The 25,720-nt window shown below is 45.4% G+C and overlaps 1 protein-coding gene across 1 annotated transcript in view; it reads left to right on the top strand.

Annotated features, from left to right (window-relative positions):
• The window catches only part of LOC139265117 (dolichyl-diphosphooligosaccharide--protein glycosyltransferase subunit MAGT1-like), a 55,670-nt gene that overhangs the window by 16,769 nt on the left and 13,181 nt on the right, over positions 1–25,720 (top strand). The window contains exons 3-7 of the mRNA XM_070882023.1: positions 52–169; positions 655–795; positions 9,652–9,792; positions 11,488–11,577; positions 22,186–22,249. Coding sequence (XP_070738124.1) covers positions 52–169; positions 655–795; positions 9,652–9,792; positions 11,488–11,577; positions 22,186–22,249 — 554 coding nt within the window. The remainder of the gene's footprint in view (positions 1–51; positions 170–654; positions 796–9,651; positions 9,793–11,487; positions 11,578–22,185; positions 22,250–25,720) is intronic.

The raw sequence follows: 25,720 nt of genomic DNA on the forward strand, positions 1-25,720 counted from the left end.
TTTGTTTTGGATTGCAAAAGTTCCTAAAAGTTTTATTTCAACTCTCGAAAGGCAAGTGGATGACGAATACCAAATCCTGGCTAACTCCTGGCGTTATTCCAGCTCCTTCGTAAATAAACTTTTCTTTGCTGTGGTGGACTTCGATGAAGGTTCTGACGTATTTCATCAGGTAAGAAAGTTACGTTAACTTGTTTTTGGGGGGGCAGGAGATAAAATCTCAGCATGGTATGGTACTGAGTAGTCAACCCATTGTTTGCCCTCAGTTCGATGATTTTTAACTGGAGAGACAGTATGGGTGTTGCAGGCTGATGAGTGGAAAAAGTGACTAATGTTGACATTCCTGATCATCTAGTAACTCTTGCCGAAGCACATGATTGAGATCACCATCATGGGCAAATGTGTGGGAGGAGGCTCGTGTGGAGCATAAACACCGGCATAGACCAGTTGGGCCGAATGGCCTGTGTTTGTGCTGTAAATTCTATAGGCCGCTGACACTAGCAAAGAATGTCCACTTATGCTAACAGCCCTCCAGTACTTTGCCCAAGTCACCACTGTTGGGAGAAGACGGGTGAAAATTGGCAGAGGAGGAATATAGTCATAAAAGTAATAGTGTAATGAGAAACCTAACTCTTCAACATGTCTTTCTTTGTGCAGCTTAATATGAATTCTGCTCCAACATTCATGCATTTTCCTGCTAAAGGGAAGCCAAAACGATCAGACACCTATGAACTTCAAGTTCGGGGATTTGCGGCTGAGCAGATTGCACGATGGATTGCTGATAGGACAGAGATAAATGTAAGTCAGTGATACTGTATGTGTGTGTATGTGTGATAACATCTATCTTCTGTCCTAATTATCTTACTTAAAACAAAATACACAAAATAGTGGGAATGCACATCTGCAAAATCAGCAACAGAACTATATTGAAGGTCATATTCAAAGTGTTGCCCATTCTTTTTCTTTCAGAGCCAGAATTTTATTATGTTTTTGTTTTTATCTTCCCCCATAAAATACCAGCTCCCCTCCAGTAGCTGCACTTGTGGTCTGAATTAAAAAGCTAAGAAGGACTGACCACTACCCCCCACTCCACCCTCAATGGTTTAATGAGTGGTCCAGCCACACAAACCAGGAATGCTGGAGGTGTGTTCGTGAATGTCCGATAAGGACAGAGGTAGGCTGGGTTGTGATGCTGGTTGAAGTTTACTGTTGAGGCTTGCACCTGAATTATCGACATTTGGACAAGGTACTGGAGGACAATTGGTGTTTATTTAACCATGCAACAACGAGTCAGTGCCTTCAGTAGAGTAAGAAAGGGGAAGAAATTGGTGTGCAAGAACAAAAAAAGAACATTTAAGAATGTTGCAAGGATATGCTGTATGGTGTGCTACTGGTAAGACTTATCTTTTATAAGCACAGGTTTTAGCCTGTAATATTTTGTCTTTTCTTTCCACTAAACAGAGTCAAGACTTAGCTTTTATAAGAGCAGGTTTTAGCCTGTAAGATATATGTCTTGACTCTACACTTTCAGAGTTCGGACTTGAGACAGAACAATACAGGCACGGGATGTTTCTTCACTCACCCCTATCCAGGGGTTATCTTTATTTAGAATAATCAAAAGAAAAACATGCAATTTACGATAGCATCAAATGCACAATCATTTCTAATTATTAGCCCACACCAACCTATCCCATTATAACAGTTAAAATTGCCTATCCCCTAAGTGATTAATAGAAAACAAAGACACTCACAGGGTTAATTCCAGCCGTGGTCAGTGATCAAAAACTAACCCCCTTTCCCTTTGTAACTGACCAGGTTACCAATCTCTTGACTGCAGCGTTTGACCTCACGTGTTATGGCCATTTTATACTATTTTTTTTTCTGGATGCCTGCGCATTGCGTACGCAATTTTCTAGGTTCAAAACAAAGGGACACTCTCACGGTGAATATGTCTCTCTCTCATTTCCTGGATAGTCTTTTTACACAGTTCCTAGATAAGAGTTTTGCAACTGTGAGGTGTTAAAACTCATGAGAGAGTCTTTTGAATTCGCACAGCATTTTGGGTCATTAAAAATGTTCAAGCCAGGTTCAGCCATTTTGGAGCGGTTTGCAAGGAGAGTTATTAGCAGAAAATGCAAAGAAAAAAAATGCTGCAGTCTTACAGCTACTATGTTTTTGACGAGAACTGCAGTAGTGGTTATCTTGAAGTTCAAACCCCACCATGGCAGTCTGATGATTTGAAATCAGTTTTGTTTTAAATCTGAAAATAAACAAAAAAGCTGTCAGATAGTTGTAAAATCCCAACTGGTTCACGAATGTCCTTTTAATGAACGCAATTTGCCATCCCTATCCATTCTGGCCTACGTATGATTCTAGTCCCACACCAACATGGCTGACTCTCATCATAAGACCGCCCTCTCATCCCAGGAATCAATCTACTGAGCCTTCATTGCATCACCTCCAAGGCAAGTATATCCTTCCTTAGATAAGGAGATTAAAACTGTGCGCTGTAAATACATCGACTATATCTTGTAGTTCAGCCTCTAAATGTGCACAGACGCAGGCATCGTCCGTGTACTATAGCTCGACGACAGAGGTCGGAGTGGTCTTGGACTTGGCCTGGAGGCGGCAAAGGTTAAACAGCTTCCCACTGATTCTGTAGTTTAGTTCCACTCCAGCGGGGAGTTTGTTGACTGTGAGGTGGAGCATGGCAACGAGGAAGATTGGGAAGAGGGTTGGAACGATTACACAGCCCTGTTTGACCCCGGTCCCGATGTGGATTTGGTCTGTAATGGATCCGTTGGTAAGGATCACGGCCTGCAGGTCTTCGTGGAGTAGGCAAAGATGTTGACTAACTTTTGCGGGCGTCCGAAATGGAGGAGGATGCTCTATAGACCCTTGCGGTTGATAATGTCAAAGGCCTTTGTAAGGTTGAAGAAGGCCATGTATAAGGGCTGCGCTGCTCCCTGCATTTTTCCTGCAGCTGTCGGGAGGCGGGAGCTCGGAGCAGCGCGAGTCCGGGATCGGCGAGAGGCCTATAAAGGCCAGCGGGAGTCGAGCAGTTCGAGCAGTCAGTCGAGGAGGTGGGAGCTCGGAGCAGCGCGAGTCCGGGGTCGGCGAGAGGTAAAGGCCAGCGGGAGTCGAGCAGTTCGAGCAGTCAGTCGAGGAGGCGGGAGCTCGGAGCAGCTCGAGTCCGGGGTCGGCGAGAGGCCTATAAAGGCCAGCGGGAGTCGAGCAGTTCGAGCAGTCAGTCGAGGAGGCGGGAGCTCGGAGCAGCGCGAGTCCGGGGTCGGCGAGAGGCGTGCCGGTGCAGCTACAGGGAGAAGGCAAAGAAAGAAACAAAGGTGACGTCACAGCCTAGGGAGTAAGTGATTGGCTGCTGATTGGTGAGTAGTTTTTCGTTTTCTTCTTATATCAGTGAGTAACTTTTAACATTGTTGTTGCCAATTTAAGTGTATCTAAGGGTTCAGTCATGGCAAGAGAGCTCGGTCGGGTGTTATGCTCCTCCTGTACCATGTGGGAACTCGGACACTTCCGGTGTCCCTGACGACTATATTTGCAGGAAGTGTATCCACCTCCAGCTCCTGACTGTCCGCGTTGCGGAGTTGGAGCTGAGGGTGGATTCGCTCTGGAGCAGCCACGATGCTGAGAATGACGTGAGTATCACGTGTAGTGAGTTGGTCTTACCGCAGGGAAAGGGTCCACAGCCAGCTAGGGAATGGAAGACCAGCAGGAAGGGTAGTGCAGGGGTCCCCTGTGGTCATCCCCCTGCAAAACAGATACACTGTTTTGAGTACTGTTGAGGGGGATGACTCATCAGGGGAGGGCAGCAGCAGCCAAGTTCATGGCACCGTGGCTGGCTCTGCTGCACAGGAGGGCAAGAAAAAGAGTGGGACAGCAATAGTGATAGGGGATTCAATGGTGAGGGGAATAGATAGGCGATTCTGCGGCCGCAACCGAGACTCCAGGATGGTATGTTGCCTCCCTGGTGCAAGGGTCAAGGATGTCTCGGAGCGGGTGCAGGACATTCTGAAATGGGAGGGAGAACAGCCAGTTGTCGTGGGGAACATTGGTACCAACGACATAGGTTAAAAAAAAGGATGAGGTCCTACGAAACGAATTTAAGGAGCTAGGAGCTAAATTAAAAAGTAGGACCTCAAAAGTAGTAATCTCGGGATTGCTACCGGTGCCACGTGATAGTCAGAGTAGGAATCGCAGGATAGCGCAGATGAATACGTGGCTTGAGCAGTGGTGCAGCAGGGAGGGATTCAAATTCCTGGGGCATTGGGACCGGTTCTGGGGGAGGTGGGACCAGTACAAACCAGACGGTCTGCACCTGGGCAGGACCGGAACCAATGTCCTAGGGGGAGTGTTTAAACTAATATGGCAGGGGGATGGGAACCAATGCAGGGAGACAGAGGGAAACAAAAAGGAGGCAAAAGCAAAAGACAGAAAGGAGATGAGGAAAAGTGGAGGGCGGAGAAACCCAAGGCAAAGAACAAAAAGAGCCACTGTACAGCAAAATTCTAAAAGGACAAAGGGTGTTAAAAAAAAAAAACAAGCCTGAAGGCTTTGTGTCTTAATGCAAGGAGTATCCGCAATAAGGTGGATGAATTAATTGTGCAAATAGATGTTAATAAATATGATGTGATTGGGATTACGGAGACGTGGCTCCAGGATGATCAGGGCTGGGAACTCAACATTCAGGGGTATTCAACATTCAGGAAGGATAGAATAAAAGGAAAAGGAGGTGGGGTAGCATTGTTGGTTAAAGAGGAGATTAATGCAATAATTAGGAAAGACATTAGCTTGGATGATGTGGAATCTATATGGGTAGAGCTGCAGAACACCAAAGGGCAAAAAACGTTAGTAGGAGTTGTGTACAGACCTCCAAACAGTAATAGAGATGTTGGGGAGGGCATCAAACAGGAAATTAGGGGTGCATGCAATAAAGGTGTAGCAGTTATAATGGGTGACTTTAATATGCACATAGATTGGGCTAGCCAAACTGGAAGCAATACGGTGGAGGAGGATTTCCTGGAGTGCATAAGGGATGGTTTTCTAGACCAATATGTTGAGGAACCAACTAGGAGGGAGGCCATCTTAGACTGGGTGTTGTGTAATGAGAGGGGATTAATTAGCAATCTCATTGTGCGAGGCCCCTTGGGGAAGAGTGACCATAATATGGTGGAATTCTGCATTAGGATGGAGAATGAAACAGTAAATTCAGAGACCATGGTCCAGAACTTAAAGAAGGGTAACTTTGAAGGTATGAGGCGTGAATTGGCTAGGATAGATTGGCGAATGATACTTAGGGGGTTGACTGTGGATGGGCAATGGCAGACATTTAGAGACCGCATGGATGAATTACAACAATTGTACATTCCTGTCTGGCGTAAAAATAAAAAAGGGAAGGTGGCTCAACCGTGGCTATCTAGGGAAATCAGGGATAGTATTAAAGCCAAGGAAGTGGCATACAAATTGGCCAGAAATAGCAGCGAACCTGGGGACTGGGAGAAATTTAGAACTCAGCAGAGGAGGACAAAGGGTTTGATTAGGGCAGGGAAAATGGAGTACGAGAAGAAGCTTGCAGGGAACATTAAGGTGGATTGCAAAAGTTTCTATAGGTATGTAAAGAGAAAAAGGTTAGTAAAGACAAACGTAGGTCCCCTGCAGTCAGAATCAGGGGAAGTCATAACGGGGAACAAAGAAATGGCAGACCAATTGAACAAGTACTTTTGGTTCGGTATTCACTAAGGAGGATACAAACAACCTTCCGGATATAAAAGGGGTCAGAGGGTCTAGTAAGGAGGGGGAACTGAAGGAAATCTTTATTAGTCGGGAAATTGTGTTGGGGAAATTGATGGGATTGAAGGCCGATAAATCCCCAGGGCCTGATGGACTGCATCCCAGAGTACTTAAGGAGGTGGCCTTGGAAATAGCGGATGCATTGACAGTCATTTTCCAACATTCCATTAACTCTGGATCAGTTCCTATGGAGTGGAGGGTAGCCAATGTAACCCCACTTTTTAAAAAAGGAGGGAGAGAGAAAACAGGGAATTATAGACCGGTCAGCCTGACCTCAGTAGTGGGTAAAATGATGGAATCAATTATTAAGGATGTCATAGCAGTGCATCTGGAAAATGGTGACATGATAGGTCCAAGTCAGCATGGATTTGTGAAAGGGAAATCATGCTTGACAAATCTTCTGGAATTTTTTGAGGATGTTTCCAGTAAAGTGGACAAAGGAGAACCAGTTGATGTGGTATATTTGGACTTTCAGAAGGCTTTCGACAAGGTCCCACACAAGAGATTAATGTGCAAAGTTAAAGCACATGGGATTGGGGGTAGTGTGCTGACGTGGATTGAGAACTGGTTGTCAGACAGGAAGCAAAGAGTAGGAGTAAACGGGTACTTTTCAGAATGGCAGGCAGTGACTAGTGGGGTGCCGCAAGGTTCTGTGCTGGGGCCCCAGCTGTTTACATTGTACATTAATGATTTAGACGAGGGGATTAAATGCAGTATCTCCAAATTTGCGGATGACACTAAGTTGGGTGGCAGTGTGAGCTGCGAGGAGGATGCTATTAGGCTGCAGAGTGACTTGGATAGGTTAGGTGAGTGGGCAAATGCATGGCAGATGAAGTATAATGTGGATAAATGTGAGGTTATCCACTTTGGTGGTAAAAACAGAGAGACAGACTATTATCTGAATGGTGACCGATTAGGAAAAGGGAAGGTGCAACGAGACCTGGGTGTCATGGTACATCAGTCATTGAAGGTTAGCATGCAGGTACAGCAGGCGGTTAAGAAAGCAAATGGCATGTTGGCCTTCATAGCGAGGGGATTTGAATACAGGGGCAGGGAGGTGTTGCTACAGTTGTACAGGGCCTTGGTGAGGCCACACCTGGATTATTGTGTACAGTTTTGGTCTCCTAACTTGAGGAAGGACATTTTTGCTATTGAGGGAGTGCAGCGAAGATTCACCAGACTGATTCCCGGGATGGCGGGACTGACCTATCAAGAAAGACTGGATCAACTGGGCTTGTATTCACTGGAGTTCAGAAGAATGAGAGGGGACCTCATAGAAACGTTTAAAATTCTGACGGGTTTAGACAGGTTAGATGCAGGAAGAATGTTCCCAATGTTGGGGAAGTCCAGAACCAGGGGTCACAGTCTGAGGATAAGGGGTAAGCCATTTAGGACCGAGATGAGGAGAAACTTCTTCACCCAGAGAGTGGTGAACCTGTGGAATTCTCTACCACAGAAAGTAGTTGAGGCCAATTCACTAAATATATTCAAAAAGGAGTTAGATGAAGTCCTTACTACTCGGGGGATCAAGGGTTATGGCGAGAAAGCAGGAAGGGGGTACTGAAGTTTCATGTTCAGCCATGAACTCATTGAATGGCGGTGCAGGCTAGAAGGGCTGAATGGCCTGCTCCTGCACCTATTTTCTATGTTTCTATGTTTCAAAGATCATGTCCGTTGTGCCCTGTAGAGCACGAAATCCGCACTGTGACTCCGGGAGGAGCTCCTCGGCCACAGGGAGAGAACAGTTGAGGAGGACTCTAGCAACAACTTTCCCAGTGGCTGGTAACGGGGGGATTTCTCTGTAGTTGCAGCAGTCGGACTTGTCTCCTTTTTTAAATATAGTCACGATCACTGCATCTCCTGAGATCTCTCGGCATGCTCTCCTCCCTCCAGCTGAGTGAGATGAGGTCATGTATCTACGCCAACAGCGCCTCTCCGCCATACTTTAGCACCTCAGCAGGGATTCCATCCGCTCCCGTAGCCGCCTTGTTCTTGAGCTGTCTTATGGTTTTTCCTACCTCGTGCAACGTTGGGGTTTCACTGAGGTGGTGGCGGGTTGCATACTGCGGGATGGAGTCGAGAACACTCTAGTTAAAGGCAGAGTCTCGATTGAGGAGATCTTCGAAGTGCTCCTTCCAGCGGGCTCTGACTGCCTCGGTGTCCTTGATGAGTGTTTTCCCGTTCTTGGCCAGCAGTGGGGTGGGCCTTGGGAGTTTGGACCGTAGGTGACCTTGACTGCAATAAAGAATCCTCGCACATCATGGCTGTCAGCCAGTTGATGTATCTCCTGTGTGTTCTCCATCCACCACCTGTTCTTTAGGTCCCGGGTTTTTTGTTGGACCTCAGTCTGAAGCCGCCTGTAATGTTGCTTTGCTGCTCCCGAGTTGGGTTGTTGCTTAAGGCTCAGAAATACTCTGCGCTTGCGACCTATTAGTTCTTGGATCTCCTGATCATTCTCATCAAACCAGATCTGGTGTTGTCTGGTTGAGTGACCAAGTGTCTCTTCGCCGACACTGATTATGGAGGCCTGGAGGGTAGACTAAGTGCTGTGGGCATTCTGCATCTCGGGGTCATCAAGGCACGCCAGGTTAGCTGTGAGGTGCTGGCTGTATAGGGCTCTCTTAGCTGGGTCTTTAACTTCCCCAGCATTGACTTTTTTTGCAGCACTGTTTCTGCTGACCCCTCTGCTTTGGGGCTGTATTGATGTTGATGATGGATCAGATTAAGTGGTGGTCCGTCCAGCAGTCATCAGCTCCTGTCATGGCGCGGGTGATGCACACGTCCTTGCAATCCCAGGCTCGGACGATGACATAGTCGAGCAGATGCCAGTGTTTGGAGCGAGGGTGTTGCCACGATGCCTTGTATTTGTCCCTCTGGCGGAACAAGGTGTTGGTGATGAGAAGTTCATGTTCTAAACATTTTGTCAGGAATAGGGTACTGCTGGAGTTGGCTTTCCCTAGCCCTCTCTGTCAATCACGCTTCCCCAGAGGGCTGTGTCTTTGCCGACTCTGGCATTAAAGTCACCTAGGAGAATCAGTTTGTCACCCACGGGGACGCAGAACAGGGATTTTTCGAACGACCCTAGCATTAAAGTCACCTAGGAGAATCAGTTTGTCGCCTGCGAGGACGCGGGACAGGGATTTTTCGAGTTTGGAGTAAAAACCCTCTTTGGTCTCATCTGTTACATCAAGTGTTGGGACGTACGCACTGGTGACTGTGGTGCATTGGTTCCAGGATAGGGTGAGTCGAACAGTCATGAGGCGTTCATTAACCCCACAGGGGGAGTCTTTGAGGCGGTCGACCAGCTCGTTTTTGATGCTCACGATAAGTTTGAAATTAGTTTCGACATTCAACAAATTGATCACTGTTGAAAGTGGTTGGAATAATTTAGATAGTGCCTTTCACATTCTCAGGACATCTCGTGCATTTCACAGCCAATTAATTACTTTTGCAGTGCAGTCACTGTGATGTAGGCAACCATGGCAGCCAATTTGCACATAGCAAGGTCCTACAAATGGCAATGAAATAAATGACAAGTTAATCTTTTGGTGATGTTGGTTGAGGGAAAATGTTGGCTAGGACACTTGGAAAAAAAATCCCCTGCTCTCAATATAGTGCCATGGGATCTTTTATGTCCACCTGAACAGACAGACTCATTTAATGTCATCATTTAACAGTTCATGAGCCTGTTACTAGTTGGATTTTTAAATTGCATGTGAGGAACCATGTGATGTGACCTAAATTGATAGTCATTTAAATGTGTGATTCAAAGGAATAATATCTATATAATTGTAAAATATCAACAGTCAAAGCAAAATGTGAGTGACATTATTTTGTTTTCAACAGATCCGAGTGATAAGGCCTCCGAACTATGCTGGTCCCTTGATGCTGGGATTTTTACTTGCCATAATTGGTGGACTTGTGTATCTTAGGCGGAATAACCTTGACTTCCTATGTAACAAAAATGGCTGGGCATTTGTTGCTTTGGTAAGTGAAAATGAAATCAGTTACTCCTAAGTTTTAACCTATGGTTAGTATTAAAGTTCTGTTCCTTTTCCTGGGCTGTCCATGTTGAAAATTACATTCTTAAAAATAATTAATTGGTGAAAATCTGTACTGTTTTAAGAAGCAGAGAGAGGTGTGATGTTGTGGGACCTTAATTTTGAATCTCTTCCAAACTGATCGGCTCAGTGTCTCCTTTATCTGCTGACTGTAAGGATCTCGTATGAAAAGTATGTCCGTTTAGCACACAATTTGGCACCAATTAAAAATGATGGCGATGACGACGGCAGATTTGAAAGGGAGATGATCGTATCTGAGGAGAGGGAATCATTTACAATATCAGCTAGCATGGAGGCTAGAAAGGAAAGTTGGGTGGTCAGCAGTTTAGTGGAAGAGGGTCGAGAGCGCACGAGGTGGACTAGATGAGCTCGGAGAGAGAAAGATGGGATGGAAAATAGAAAAAGATGCGAGTTCCGGGCTAGGGCAGGTGGGAACCTTGGTGGGGAAGGGACGGATGCAGCCGCTGAATGGATGGTCTCAATCTTAGTGCCAAAGAAGGACATGAGCTCCTCGCACTTGTTGGATGAATGGGACAGGGGAGAGGGGTTTAAGGGAGACTATTGTTAGTGGAGAAAAGATGCCAGGGTGTTATCTTTTTACATTCATAGGTGATCCTGGAGAAGTGAGCAGTTCTGACTTAACCTATCTTTTAAAGGTACAGGTACCTACTGCACCTGGCATCAAGCAGTTTGACATAGTTGGAGATACTTGTGACCCATATCTTTGTCTCCTGGAAGAACACTACTGCAGGAAAGCAACAGACTGGGGAGAGATTACAAAATGAAAATTGACTCTGTCTTGCCTGCTTGTTGGCAAAGTTCCATAGATAAATAATTCTGAAAGAAATGGGAATAATGAACTTGGAGGTGGAAAAGTACCTTTTGAATGCGTAGAACATTGGGCCAGAATGTTGCTGTCAAAATAATGGTGAGGCTAAAAGCGTTCGTCGTTATTTATGAGTAAATGGTACAGAAACAACAGGCGAGGGGCAGATGCACGGTTAAATGCGAACATCCAGAAGTTGCTGTCCAAGCTGCGCCACACTCTTCAATTGGCTTCAGGAAAACAGCATGTCGCTGCCTGCCTCACCATTGATATGCATTGAATGTCTTGAAGTTGCTGTATTTGCGCGGTAGATGTGAACTAAACCCGCCGCAGATATTAATTTCAAGCGTAAATACCATGTTAATGACTATCAGCCAACCTCCGGCACCGAAAATTATCTCCACTAGTGTGGAGTCTCATTCCTTCAGGTTTTGAATTTTTTGGGAATGTCCAATTCTACATTTAATATTTTTCCTTTTCTGCCTGTCTCATAATTCTAATTTTCATTTCCTCTTTATTTCTCTTTCTCTTTCTGTACCTGATTTGATGTTTAATTCGCCCTCCTTCTCAGTCCTTCCCAATCCTTAAATCTCATTGGTTACTGAGAATACCCTGTTCACTCAGGTCTCGGATGCCCCGTTTCCCTCTCTGCAGCATTATCAGCTCGCACTTTCAGCAACTTTGTGGGCAAAAATGTTTGGAGCTGAAGGGTGCGGGGACAAGTGTGCCTGACGATAGATGCCCTGCTGCAGCAAAATCTGGCCCATTCATTTTCTGTTACATTTTCACCCACAGTGTTTCGTACTTGCTATGACCTCTGGTCAGATGTGGAACCACATCCGAGGTCCCCCATATGCACACAAGAACCCTAATAATGGCCAAGTGGTGAGTAATTCAATCTACATTGATTTTCAAAGTGTGATATTGTGTAGCCATTGCTGTTGGGGTTTTATTGCTGGGCTGTTACACATTTTCAATGTACATGTATTTCTTAACTGATTTAAATCCTCATTACTACAGTTGGGATTATGTTTTTCAATTTTTACTTTTTTTTTTTACTGAGCAATGTAATCCTTTTTACTACCATATTTCTAGAAAGTGCCAATTTGTGACAGAATCTGCACTGGAGCTGGTGTCCTACACTCATCAGCACATTTAAATGTGGGGAGAATATATGTTCTCTTTTTCTTTTTCTCTGGAAAAACAGAGGGATTAAAAACAAAAATTTCAATCTTTAATTGTTATCAACATTTGACATTGATGTAATTTGCCACCAGATGGTGGTCTGGAAATTCCCCCCCCCCCCCCACCCCACCATCTCCTTCCCCTTTTAGGAGTCTGAAATTGGTCGACATACTGCTCGGCGGAATATTCATCATTGACATACCACCGAGCGGTACGCACACCACCCGCTGTGCAGGACCACCCACATACTGCCCAAAAAGTCCCATTTTCATCACATACCGCTAGAGCTGCATACTGTCCTGGAAAAAATGGTTTTATGCGATGTTATCATAAAAACATAAGAAATACGAGCAGGAGTAGGCCACCTGGCCCCTCAAGCCTGCTCCACCATTTAATAAGATCATGGTTGATTTGATCATGGACTCTGCTCCACTTCCCTGCCCGCTTCCCATATCCTTTCTTTATTCCCTTATCACTCAAATCTGTCTATCTCCAGCTTAAATATATTCAATGACCCAGCCTCCACAGCTCTCTGGGGCAGAGAATTCCACAGATTTACAACCCTCAGAGAAATTCCTCCTCATCTCAGTTTTAAATAGGTGGCCCCTTATTCTGAGACTATGTCCCCTAGTTTTAGTTTCCCCTATGAGTGGAAATATCCTCTCTGCATCCAGCTTGTCGAGCCCCCCTCAATATCTTATATGTTTTGATACGATCACCCCTCATTCTTCGAAAGTGGGCGGAGTGCACGGAGCCGCCATTTTGGAAATCGGGAACTGTCAGCTAAAGCAGCACCTCTGTATTTCTGAGGTGAACAGTGATTTTACAGTGGGATTTAGATTGGAAAAGGTATTTTTATTGTTGCTGTGGACCTTAAGCTAGAAGGCATTTTAATTATATTTTTTTTCATCGAAAAATATTGCGGAGATTTAAAAAGAACGGGGCCTGTATTATCTCAGCCTGTATTGCTGACAACTTGTCTAATGGAGGAACAAGTTCTGAGAAAGTTTATTGAGCAGAGTTATAAGGGTAATAGAGAAGGTCGCAGACTGAGGAGGAGGAGGAGGAGGAGACCTTGGCCGCAAAGGATTTTCAGGGAGAAGTGCTCATACTTTGACCTGACCGATTGACACTGTGTTCGAAGGCTGTGCTTCCAAAAAGAGGTCATCACTGAGATTTGCCAGCTCATTGAGGCAGACCTGCAGCCAAATACCACCAACATTACTGCACTCTCTATCGTAATGAAGGTGACTGCAGCACTTTCCTTTTATGCGTGTGGCTCTTTTCAGACATCAGCTGGAGACATATGCTCTGTTTCTCAGTACGTTACTCATCAGTGCATTCGACAGGTAGCTGAAGCACTGTATGCACGCCGGATGGAATTTATAAACTTCCCAATGATCCGGGAGGCACCGAGTGACAGGGCTTTGGGATTTGCAAGCATTGTCAGCTTCCCCAAGGTGCAGGGCGCCATTGACTATAACGCATATTGCCCTGCGAGCACCATTACAGGAGGCGGAGGTGTATCGAAACCATAAGGGATTTCACTCCCTCAACGTGCAGCTTGTATGCGACCATACACAGCGCATAATGGCAGTGAATGCTAACTTTCCAGGGAGCATCCATGATGCGCACACCTTGCATGAGAGCACTGTGTCTGACCAGTTCAAGTCTGAGCCAAAAGGTAAATGCTAGATGCTGGGGGACAAAGGGTACGGCCTCACCACCTGGCCCTTGACGCCCCTGCAGAACCCTCAGACGGAAACCGAGAGCCATATAGCCACACGTAACATAATTGGAGTGCTGAAGCAGCGCTTTCGCTGCTTTGACCACTCGGGAGGCAGACTGCAATACTACCCTGAGCAAGTTGCTCAGTTCACAGTGCTGTGCTGCATGTTGCATAATTTAGCAATCATGCGGGGACAGCAATTGCCACAGGGGACTGCGGGACCACCTGAGGAGAGAGTGCAGGAGACGGAGGAGGAAGAAGAGGACAGTGAGGGGCAGGAGGATGACGAGGATCTTGCAGATAAACCCATGGCACCACACCCCCACCTCCCCAACACCACAGCGGAGGGCACAGTATGCCACTGCAAAATTGTTAAGCCAGCAGCTCATAAATTAACACTTTACTTGAATGCGGAGAGCTGTGTTTTGGGATCCTGATGACTGTTGCCCCAAAAGTTTGATGCTGTACAAGAGTGCTTAAATTCAATTCAAACGTTTATATAAAAATTTTAAATATACTACTTTTTTAAAACTTTATAAAACTTATAACTTAATAACCCCATTAATAACCTTTTACAAATCAAACTTCAATTAGAACAAAAAGACCCTTTCCTCGGCCACGACCTCTGCCCCGTCCACGCCTGTGTGCTTCACCACCCATGGGACTATTTCCCCCACTGTTTTACTCCCGCCCTTCCCTTTCCCAGTGCCCCTGGGCATGGACCCCCCCTGTGTTAATACCAAGCCAGCATACAGCACCATAGCCCAAGTGCTGGTGCTATCATTGGGGCTCAGACATTGCAGGCGCAATAAATAGGGCCTCAGGAGAAGCTCGCGATGTGGAAGGCGAGGTTTCAGGGCTGGAAGATGATGTCGGCTCCCCACCCTCGGCTGCTGTCGACCTGACTACGATGGCACAAGGGTTCCGCGCCATGTCCCGATCCTGTCGATTTCCGCATGGCTTCGATGGCATCGGCAGTTCGCTCCATTGCGGCGATCATACGCAACCTTTCCTCCGACTGCTGCTCTGATAGAGCCGCGGTGTTTGTGGCTATTGTAGTCATGGCCTTGAGTAGTTCTTGCCTATGTTGACGCTGGCCTGTGACAAACGTACCATGTCCTGGTACGCGCCTACAGCAACCGACCTTTCCTGCACAAACCTCCATTGTTGCGGCACAGGCGCTGCAACACTGGTGGTGCCTTGCTGCACACGGCTTGGTCCGCAGAATCAGAGGAGCCATGGGGGAATCCCCTGAATACAGACTCCGTGGTGGAGGATCCCAGCTGTCCCACATGGAGCTGGTGTATCCTCCTCCATCGCCATCCCCACCTCCACTGGATGCAGGATCAGCGGCTCTTCCTCTTCCTGTTCCTCTTCGTTTTCCTCATCTCTGCCAGTGGTGAAGTCGGGAGAGGGCTTGGAGATGCCAGAGGTGGAGGCAGTGGGTCTGTCGTCTGTGTCGGTGTGGTCTGAATCATCCGAGTCTGGAAGTACAAAACAACATTTTTTTTTTTAAAAAAGCTTGTCACCAGGGGAAGGGTCAGGGTTACATGAGTACGTAATACAGTGACTTATTGCAGTCTTACCTAAATGTCCACCACTGCTGCAGTACTGCATTACATATCTCAGATAGACAATACATATATGCATTGTGTTACATGCCCCCAACATTGCAGTACATCATATGAGGCCAACATTACAGTGCAATAAACTTGCATTACATTACATCAGGCCAACATTACAGTTACAGTAACATTACATGACATGAGAAGACCGCAACACAGACTGCATTTTATTCAACTGACCTGGTGAGTGTAAATAAAATCATTACTTACACTTGCTACACTCACCAGGTCGGTTCCACCTCTTATGGTACCTTTCCCCGGTGCGAACCATGGTACTTTTAGAGGACACAACCTCTCCGATCTCGTCCCATATTCGGTTCTACTCCTTTAGAGGGGGCTTTCCATGACCACCCTTCGTTAGCTCGGAGTACCACTCTGTTATATGCTCCAGAAAGGCAAGTAACTCCGTCTCATCGAAAGCAGGCGCCCTCAACCTCCCCTCCTTCTCGATGTTCCTGCACTTCGATTTCTTTTTTAACATTGCCATAATCTTTCTATTTGTATGATTTATGCTTTGTTAAACACCTCTAGTTAGTCTTCAAACTGAAGAATTATGGGTTGTTAGGAATATATTTGCACGGTGCTATGTATTTTTCAAGTAACTGGCCATCAACTGGCTTGTTACTCCTTCTCTCTCTCCCTCCTCTTCAACTCACTGCGCATGCGCGGGTGGCCCCTGGCCCCCGAAATCGCGGGTAAAACGCTTCTGTAAAAAAAAAAATGAGGGAGAAAAAATTTCAGTGCCACACAGCCCATTGAACAAAGTCATTCTGATTCGATTACTAGGATACATGCCACCCGATGACATACCAGCAAACATTTTAACCAATTTAAGAACACAAGAACATAAGAATTAGGAACAGGAGTAGACCATCTAGCCCCTTGAGCCTGCTCCGCCATTCAACAAGAACATGGCTGATCTGGCCGTGGACTCAGTCCACTTACCCGCCCGCTCCCCATAACCTTTAATTCCCTTATTGGTTAAAAACCTATCTATCTGTGATTTGAATACATTCAATGAGCTAGCCTCAACTGCCTCCTTGGGCAGAGAATTCCACAGATTCACAACCCTCTGGGAGAAGAAATTCCTTCTCAACTCGGTTTTAAATTGGCTCCCCCGTACTTTGAGGCTGTGCCCCCTAGTTCTAGTCTCCCCGACCAGAGGAAACAACCTCTCTGCCTCTCTCTCGTCTATCTCTTTCATTATTTTAAATGTTTCTATAAGATCACCCCTCATCCTTCTGAACTCCAAGGAGTAAAGTCCCAGTCTACTCAATCTATCATAAGGTAACCCCCTCATCTCCGGAATCAGCCTACTGAATCGTCTCTGTACCGCCTCCAAAGCTAGTATATCCTTCCTTAAGAAAGGTGACCAAAACTGCACGCAGTACTCTAGGTGCGGCCTCACCAATACCCTATGCAGTTGCAGCAGGACCTCCCTGCTTTTGTACTCCATCCCTCTCGCAATGAAGGCCAACATTCCATTCGCCTTCCTGATTACCTGTTGCTCCTGCAAACTAACCTTTTGGGATTCATGCACAAGGACACCCAGGTCCCTCTGCACCGCAGCATGTTGTAATTTCTCCCCATTCAAATAATATTCCCTTTTACTGTTTTTTTTTCCCAAGGTGGATGACCTCACATTTTCCAACATTGTATTCCATCTGCCAAACCTTAGCCCATTCGCTTAACCTATCTAAATCTCTTTGCAGCCTCTCTGTGTCCTCTACACAACCTGCTTTCCCACTAATCTTTGTGTCATCTGCAAATTTTGTTACACTACACTCTGTCCCCTCTTCCAGGTCATCTATGTATATTGTAAACAATTGTGGTCCCAGCACCGATCCCTGTGGCACACCACTAACCACCGATTTCCAACCCGAAAAGGACCCATTTATCCCGACTCTGTGCTTTCTGTTAGCTAGCCAATTCTTTATCCATGCTAATACATTTCCTCTGACTCCGCGTAGCTTTATCTTCTGCAGTAACCTTTTGTGTGGCACCTTATCGAATGCCTTTTGGAAATCTAAATACACCACATCCATCGGTACACCTCTATCCACCATGCTCATTATATCCTCAAAGAATTCCAATAAATTAGTTAAACATGATTTCCCCTTCATGAATCCATGTTGCGTCTGCTTGCTTGCACTATTCCTATCTAGATGTCCCGCTATTTCTTCCTTAATGATAGCTTCAAGCATTTTCTCCACTACAGATGTTAAACTAACCGGCCTATTGTTACCTGCCTTTTGTCTGCCCCCTTTTTTAAACAGAGGCTTTCCAATCCGCTGGTACCTCCCCAGAGTCCAGAGAATTTTGGTAGATTATAACGAATGCATCTGCTATAACTTGCACCATCTCTTTTAATTCCCTAGGCTGAATTTAATCAGGACCAGGGGACTTGTCTACCTTGAGTCCCATTAGCCTATCCAGCACTACCCCCCTAGTGATAGTGATTATCTCAAGGTCCTCCCTTCCTACATTCCCATGACCAGTAATTTTTGGCATGGTTTTTGTGTCTTCCACTGTGAAGACCGAAGCAAAATAATTGTTTAAGGTCTCAGCCATTTCCACATTTCCCATTATTAAATCTCCCTTCTCATCTTCTAAGAGACCAACATTTACTTTAGTCACTCTTTTCCGTTTTATATATCGGTAAAAGCTTTTACTATCTGTTTTTATGTTTTGCGCAAGTTTACTTTCGTAATCTATCTTTCCTTTCCTTTTCTTTTGTTCTCTTCGGTCTCGGCAGTATGCCAGCGGTGTGAAATGATGCACCGCCGGCATATCGCCGAGAAATGGGCGGACCTCATTTATCGACCAATTTCAGCCCCCAGAAGTTTAACAGCAAACATTAGAAGTAAAGCTGTCCAGTGGAATTTTGTAGAAGCATCTGGAGTCCTCATGGGATTTGAATCGAATTATTAAGATTATGGCCCTGAAATCCCGGTTTCTTCTTCCCGCGGGCATTCAACTAAAAATAGGACAAAAGATGTGCACTTACCTTTTGGTCGAATGCTCGCCAGAGATCCAAGACTTGAGGCCTCCTCTTCTTGCGCAACGGAGCATGTTCACTTTGGGATGTCCGTAGGAGTCACATGGATCTGGACACTCAATAACGGTAAAGTATTTTCTCATCCTTTGTAATAGGAGTCTTATAAGTCCAAAACTCCTATTAATATGAATGAGAAACATAGAAACACAGAAAATAGGAGCAGTAGTAGGCCATTCGGCCCTTCGAGTCTGCACCGCCATTCAATATGATTATGGCTGATCCTCTATCTCACACCATATTCCCGCTTTTCCCCCATGCCCCTTAATGCCTTTTATTTCTAGAAAACTATCTATCTCCCTCTTAAATATATTCAGTGACATGGCCTCCAGAAACATACCCAAACACTACATAAAACATTAAAAAAACACCTCACATAAATACACTATAGAAATTAAAGTTGATAGAAATGTTTTTGAAAAAACTATATACCGATTTTTTTTAAAAGTTTTAATTATGGTTTAAAATAAAATTATCTGAGTGGGCAGTGGTTTTAACAAATATGTATTAAATTTTATTTTAATGTTTTTAAACTCTTATGTGGGTAAAAGTAGGCTGTGCGCCTGCTTTTACCAGGCGCAAGAGTTTTAAGGACATTCGCAGGGCAAGAGATGGGCAGATAGCCCAATCTCTGCCATAGGAATGTCCTCGCTCCCGAGATGCCTGCGATCTGTCGAGCCAGAAACTTGACAGATCGGAAAAGCCAGTCTTCAGCGCATGCGCTTTGGGCGCCGAAAACCGGCTTTTCCGATGCATTCCCGGGCCTGTACACACTCCGTACGGACCCAGGGAGGCCAGATTTTCAGGGCCAAAATATTGATTCTGCAAGTGTTCCTACCTGCTTTGGTTCTATATTAAGGGATATATATATCCCTTAATACATGCAATCTTTTTTGAAATATAGAACTCTACAGACTAGCTGTGGCTTTATTGCGGCAGGTAGTAGAAACAGTGAAATTGGGCTGGGGAAAAATAAAGCTACAGTTTGAAGTAATGAAACCGAAGAACCCTGTTTTCCCCTATCCTGCTATGCACGTCTAATGATTTGAGGGCAGTGACTAAACAATGGACTGAGACACTTTTGGGAAGGAATTTTATTGAGTTGAAAATGTGCAGGCTCACAAAGTAACCATTTTGAAAGCTATATTTAGCACTAATATAACAACTGACTGTTATGTATTGATGTGTGTAATGTCCTGGTACCTTTAAATGTAATGTAAGTACAATGTTACACCACAGAGGGCACTGTGGTGGGAAACCTGGAAGTACCTGCAACAGGCACTATAAAAGGCTGACCACCACACCTGAGAGGCACTCTGGAGCTGAACAATAAAGGACGAAGGTCACAGCAGTTAGATTTACACCAGACCGTGTGGAGTTAGTGATTTGTGTGCTACATACAAACACACTGACACCAAATGGCCAGTTTTGTTATGTACTTTTCTTGAAATGCTATTGAAGCTTTTGGTCTTGTTTTAGTTTCAAATCTGCTATTTAGAAACCTGGTGAATGTTGTGTTTCTACCAGTTTAGTAGTTGGAATGGAAAAAAAAGAATTGTTTTCAAAGCGATTTAAACACCATTAAAGTAAATAGTATGATTTAGTCGGTATTTCAGTTGAGGGGTGCGATTTGATGGAACTGTTCTTTTTGATAATGTCTTTGAAAAGTAACTATCAATAGTTGTCTGCCAATAATGGCCAGTCACCATCGTATCCTGGAGTCCTGCTTTGCAGAAATTCAGTAGTTTTATGCCTGACAGTCAAACTGAGGCAGATTTATAGTCATTTGAATAGAACCACTTTTTCTTTAATGAAAAGTCACCCAAAATTTGCACCTAATTCATTTCCCCCCCCCCCCCCCCCCCCTCCTTCCCCAAAGTAACAAATGTGATTGGGCCTTTGTGAATCGAAGAGAGCTACCCACTCCTTTTATGATCAGCCATTGTTAACTTCTGCATAGTTTACACCGTGAAGTTAGGTGAGTGCAAGGTTGCTGCCCAGATGCTGTTCTTAAAAGGCGGCCATAGTGTCCCCTCTGGAATAGTATTCACCGGGCCAGAAGAGATACATAGCATACCGTGGTCAAAATTAAGACTTCTGGAGCTATTTTGCTCAATCCTTCAGAGGTTTAGATAGGGTTGAGTGCATTTAAACTAGTCATAATTATGTCATATTTTCCAATCACTTTAGCCACTAAGTTAAAAGAAAATGTCATGAATTGTTTTCAAAGATGTACAGGTAGAGCGTCCGGAGTTCCGAAATTTAGGATGTTCCGAAATCCGGAAATACCTGAAATCCGGAATGGCCTCAGTCCAGAGGTTTCCGGATTTCGGACGCTCTACCTGTACAGGTGCAGTGTCGAGAATCCGGAGTTCCGGAATCGGGACCCAACGACCCTACCATCCTCGGGCCTCGCCGCCGCTCGCTCGACCACCATTGCCCTTATTCTCAGGGCTTCTTCGCCAGCCCGTCCAAACGCCTTCCTCGATGGGGCCCGGACGGCCCGAACAACCTCCTCGGCAAGAATCTCCGCCCCCCCCCCCACCTCCCTTTCAGGAAGCACTTCTTCACTGACTAGTAGAAATCTAGAACTCTCTCCCCAAAACTGTTGAGGCCGGGTCCATTGAACATTTAAAAACTGAAATTGATAGATTTCTGTTAGGCAAGGATATGAAGGGTTACGGAACCAACGTGGGTAGATGGAGTTAAGATACAGATCACCTATGATCTAATTGAATGGCGGAAGAGGCTCGAGGTACTTAATTCCTATGTTATGTGACAAATCTATTGTATGTGAAAGCAAGGCTTTATAACTTAATCTCTAGATCTATACAACATATGTTCACTTGCAGTAAAAAAAAACATATCTACAAGAAAGTTTGAAGGGGAAATCCAACAACGTTGAAGGCACAAAATCGGTGGTGCATTTCTAAGGGGCAACCCCACTGGAAAATTTAAAATTTTACATGAAGCATTATAGTTAATGCTAAGTGTTCTTGTATTTCAGAATTAACAATCTTTTTAGAAAAACAAATAACATTTAGGATTTTCATGAGATTAACCAGACCAACAGTTCCCCAAAAACTACCTCGAGCTTTATCCAACCTCTCTGCTCCAGTTCAGAGACATTGGTTTGCTACCAACAGTACACCCTTTCACCAAGACACTTTCCTCCAACTCACCCAGTTCATGATTGTATTCTCTCCTTTGCCCTCCTCAATCCAGAATTCAATCTGGCGCACTCTCCCCTCCACCCTCCGCTCCACCCTCCGCCCTCCCCCCCCCCCCACAAACATCACCACGCCAATTAAGTTCAAGCTGGTAATTGTCTTTCACAGCACTATTCAAGTAGATACTTCTTAGTTTTTACCCCTTCCATCCATTGCCACTCTCTTGTTGCCATCTATTTCCCCCATCACATCCAGCTGAAAATGGACTGGAACCAAGCACCTCATTCTTCAGTGCCACCAATGGCACAGATTCTGGCCGCTGTCTTCTCTAGTTGGAACTCGAGATTTCCCACCCATGTTATATAGTAGTCAGAATAACTCCTATTAGTGACACTGAAGAGAGAGAGAGAGAGAGAGAGAGAGAGACCTCAGTCCAGGCCATTGCAGCTGGACTCTGAGAGAAGTGGGGACCTGGATAAGAGAGTAGAAAAAGCATCAGTAGTGAGGGGCGACAACTCAGTTTGTTCTGATTGTCAGCAAATGTTGATGTGTTAACCAGGCCCCCAGAACGATGATCGTAGGTATGGATGTGAGCTGTTCCAAGATTGAGGGCTAAATGCATTCCACAGTTTAGAATGAGCATTTTATAAACCACTAAAGCTGCAGATAATAAAATTGAAATTTTAAATGAATGAGCCTTTAACCCTTGTTGCTTTTTCCTTTTTTTAGAGTTACATTCATGGAAGCAGTCAAGCACAGTTTGTAGCTGAAACACACATTGTTATTTTGCTGAGTATCCTTTGGCCTTGACGAATAGTGTTTTAAATATTGAAGAATTGCCAACGTTCTGCTTCTGGGAATAGAAATGATCATTAATGTATTAACCATTTATCATTTAAAGTTCAATTTAAATTATTTTCCACTTTTGTAGTACAACAACAACTTGTATTTATATAGCACCTTTAACGTAGTGAAGCTTCACAGGAGTATTATGAGTTTTGAAAAAAATTGACACCGAGTCGCATAAATAGAAATTAGCGCAGGTGACCAAAAGCTTGATCAAAGAGGTAGGTTTTAAGGAGCGTCTTGAAGGAAGAAAGAGAGACAGAGAGATTTAAGTAGGTTATTCCAAAGCTTCGGGCCTAGGCAACAGAAGGCACAGCCGCCAGTGGTTGAGCGATTATAATCAGGGATGCTCAAGAGGGCAGAATTAGAGGAGCGCAGACATCTTGTGGGTGGGGGAGGCGATGGTGGGATTTGAAAATAAAGATGAGAATTTTAAAATTAAGGTGTTGTTTATCCGGAAGCCAGTGAGCACAGGGGTGGTGGCTGAACAGAACTTGGTGCGAGTTAGGACATGGGCAGCCAAGTTTTGGACCATCTACGTAGGGTAGAGTGTGGGAGGCCAGCCAGGAGTGCTCTGGAGTAGTCAAGTCTAGAGGTAACAAAGGCATGAATGAGGGCTTCAGCAGCAGATGAGCTGAGGCAAGTGTAGAGACGGGCAATGTTACAGAAGTGGGAATAGGCGGTCTTAGTTATGCTGCGGATACGTGACCGAAAGCTCATTTGGGGGTCAAATATGACACCCAATGTTGCGAACAGTCTGGTTTAGCCTCAGACAGAAGTTGGGGAGAGGGATGGAGTCAGTGGCTAGGGAACGTAGATTGTCACGGGGACTGAAAATGGCTTTGGTCTTCACGCTATTCATTGGATGTCAGACAAGCAGTCTGACAATTTAAAGACCGTGGAGGGATCGAGAGAAATGGTAGTGAGAGAGAGCTAGATGTCATCAGCGTACTGACGCTGTGTTTTCAGATAATGTCGCCAAGGGGCAACATATAGATGAGAAATAGCAGGGCGCCAAGGATAGATCCTTGGGGGACACCAGAGGTAACGATGCCGGGCGGGAAGAGAAGCTGTTGCAGGTGATTCGCTGGCTGTGATTCGATAGATAAAAATGTATCCAGGCAAGTGCAGTCCCACCCAGCGACGGTGGAGAGGCATTGGAGAAGGATAGAGTGGTCAACCGTGTCAAAGGCTGCAGGCAAGGACGAGGAGGGATAGTTTGCCTTTGTCACAGTCACAAAGGATGTCATAGCCATTTCAGTACTGTAGCAGGCATGGAATTCATATTGGAAGGATTCAAACATGGAATTGCAGGAAAGATGGGCACGGATTTGGGAGGCGACAACACATTCAAGGACTTTGGAGAGGAAAGGGAGGTTGGAGATGGGGCGATGGTTTGCAAGGATGGAAGGGACGAATTTTGGTGTTTTGAGGAGCAGGGTGTTGACAGCAGATTTGAGGGCGAAGGGGACAGTACTCGAGGAGAGAGAACTGTTAACAATGTCAGCTAACATGGGAGCCAGAAAAGGAAGTTTGGTGGAAATAGGGTCAAGGAAGCAGGAAGAGTGTGCCTTATGGACAGGATGAGCTCAAAGATCATGAGAGGAGATCGGAGAGAAATTGGAGAAAGATGTGAGATGCAGGGGAGATCGTTAAAGGATGTCTGGCCCGGAAGGCTCGAGGAAGGAATGGAAGAGGCAGAGGCAGCCAAATATTTGGTATCAATCTTGGAGACAAAAGTCCATGAGCTCCTCACACTTATTGTCAAAGGTAAGGGTGGAGACTGGGGAGAGGGGTTTAAAGAGACAGCTAACGGTGGAGAATAGAAGCCGGGGTTTATCGTTACATTCCAGAATGATTTTGGAATAGTGAGCGGTTTTGGCAGGACCCAATAGTGCTTTATGTGGTCCAGCCAAATCTGGTGGTGAATGGCTAAACCAGTTGTCCGCCATATCTGTTCAAAGCTGCATCTCTTGGGCTTAAGGGAGCGACGATCAGGGCTATACCAGGGAAATGACCAGAGTGAGAGAGAGTAATTGTTTAACTAGGGCATCAAAGGTGGTGGTGAGGGTGTGATTGAGCAGAAATGTCATGGAGAATGGAGGGCCAAAGGCTGGATGTTGGGAGTTCATAAATGCAGTTGTAAGAGAGTTGGAAGACACAGAAGGAGGTAAGGTTGGGGGCGCGCAGTGGAAGGGGGATGTGGGTGGAGAGCGACATGAAACTCAATGTTAGCATGCAGGTACAGTAGGTAATTAAGAAAGCAAATGGAATGTTGTCCTTTATTGCAAAGGGGATGGGGTATAAAAGTAAGGAAGTCCTGCTACAACTGTACATGGCGTTGGTGAGACCACACCTGGAATACTGCGTACAGTATTGGTCTGCTTATTTACGGAATAATGTACTTGCATTGGAGGTTCACTAGGATGATTCTTGAGATGAAGGGGTTGTCATATGAAGAAAGGTTGAGCAGGTTGGGCCTATACTCATTAGAGTTTAGAAGACTTGAGGTGTGATCTTATTGAAGCGTATAAGATTCTGAGAGGGCTTGACAGGGTAGATGCAAAGAGGATGTTTCTTCTCGTGGGGGAAACTAGAACTAGGGGCATAGTCTCAGAATAAGGGGTTACCCATTTAAAAGAGAAATGAGGAGGAATTTCTTCTGAGGGTTGTGAGTCTTTGGAATTCGCTACCCCAGAGTGCTGTGGAGGCTGGGTCATTGAATATATTTAAGGTGAAGGTAGATGGATTTTTAAGAGATAAGGGAGTCAAGGGTTATTGGGAGCGGGCAGGGAAGTAGAGTTGAGGCAAAGATCAGATCAGCCATGCTCTTGAATGGTGGAGCAGGCTCAGGGGGCCAGATGGCATAATTCTGCTCCTAGTTCTTATGTTCTCGTGATACAAGGAAATGATCAGAGATGGCCTTATCTGTGATTGACACGATGGGAGTGGTGAGGCCACAAGAGATGGCAAGGTTGCGGGGCTGGCCATGAATATGGTTTGGGGAGATTACATGGAGGGAGAGATTAAGGGAGGATAGGAGGCTAGTGAACTCTGAGGAGAGAGAACATGGTGAATTGAGACGGAGGTTGAAATCACTGAGGATGAGAAGTCATTCTGTGCAGAGGTAGAGGGAGGAAAGTAGTGAAGAAATATCGGTAGAGAATGAGAATTTTAAATGAGAGGTGAGAGGGGCGAGATGCTCGAAGGAGGAGAAAGTGCCGTAGGAGTCGGGGGACAGATCAAGTGTGATTTGCTGAGAGCCACACTGCCACCACGGCGGTCTGAGTGGGGCAAGTGGTGGAAGGTATAGCCGGGCAGGGAGGCTCTATTTAAAGGTAAGATGTCATCACCTCTCAACCAGGTTTCCGTCCAGGCCATGATGTCTATGCCATCGTCTACGGTAAGCTCATGGATG

Source organism: Pristiophorus japonicus, chromosome 6, assembly GCF_044704955.1.
Source record: "Pristiophorus japonicus isolate sPriJap1 chromosome 6, sPriJap1.hap1, whole genome shotgun sequence".
Lineage (NCBI taxonomy): Eukaryota > Metazoa > Chordata > Chondrichthyes > Pristiophoridae > Pristiophorus > Pristiophorus japonicus.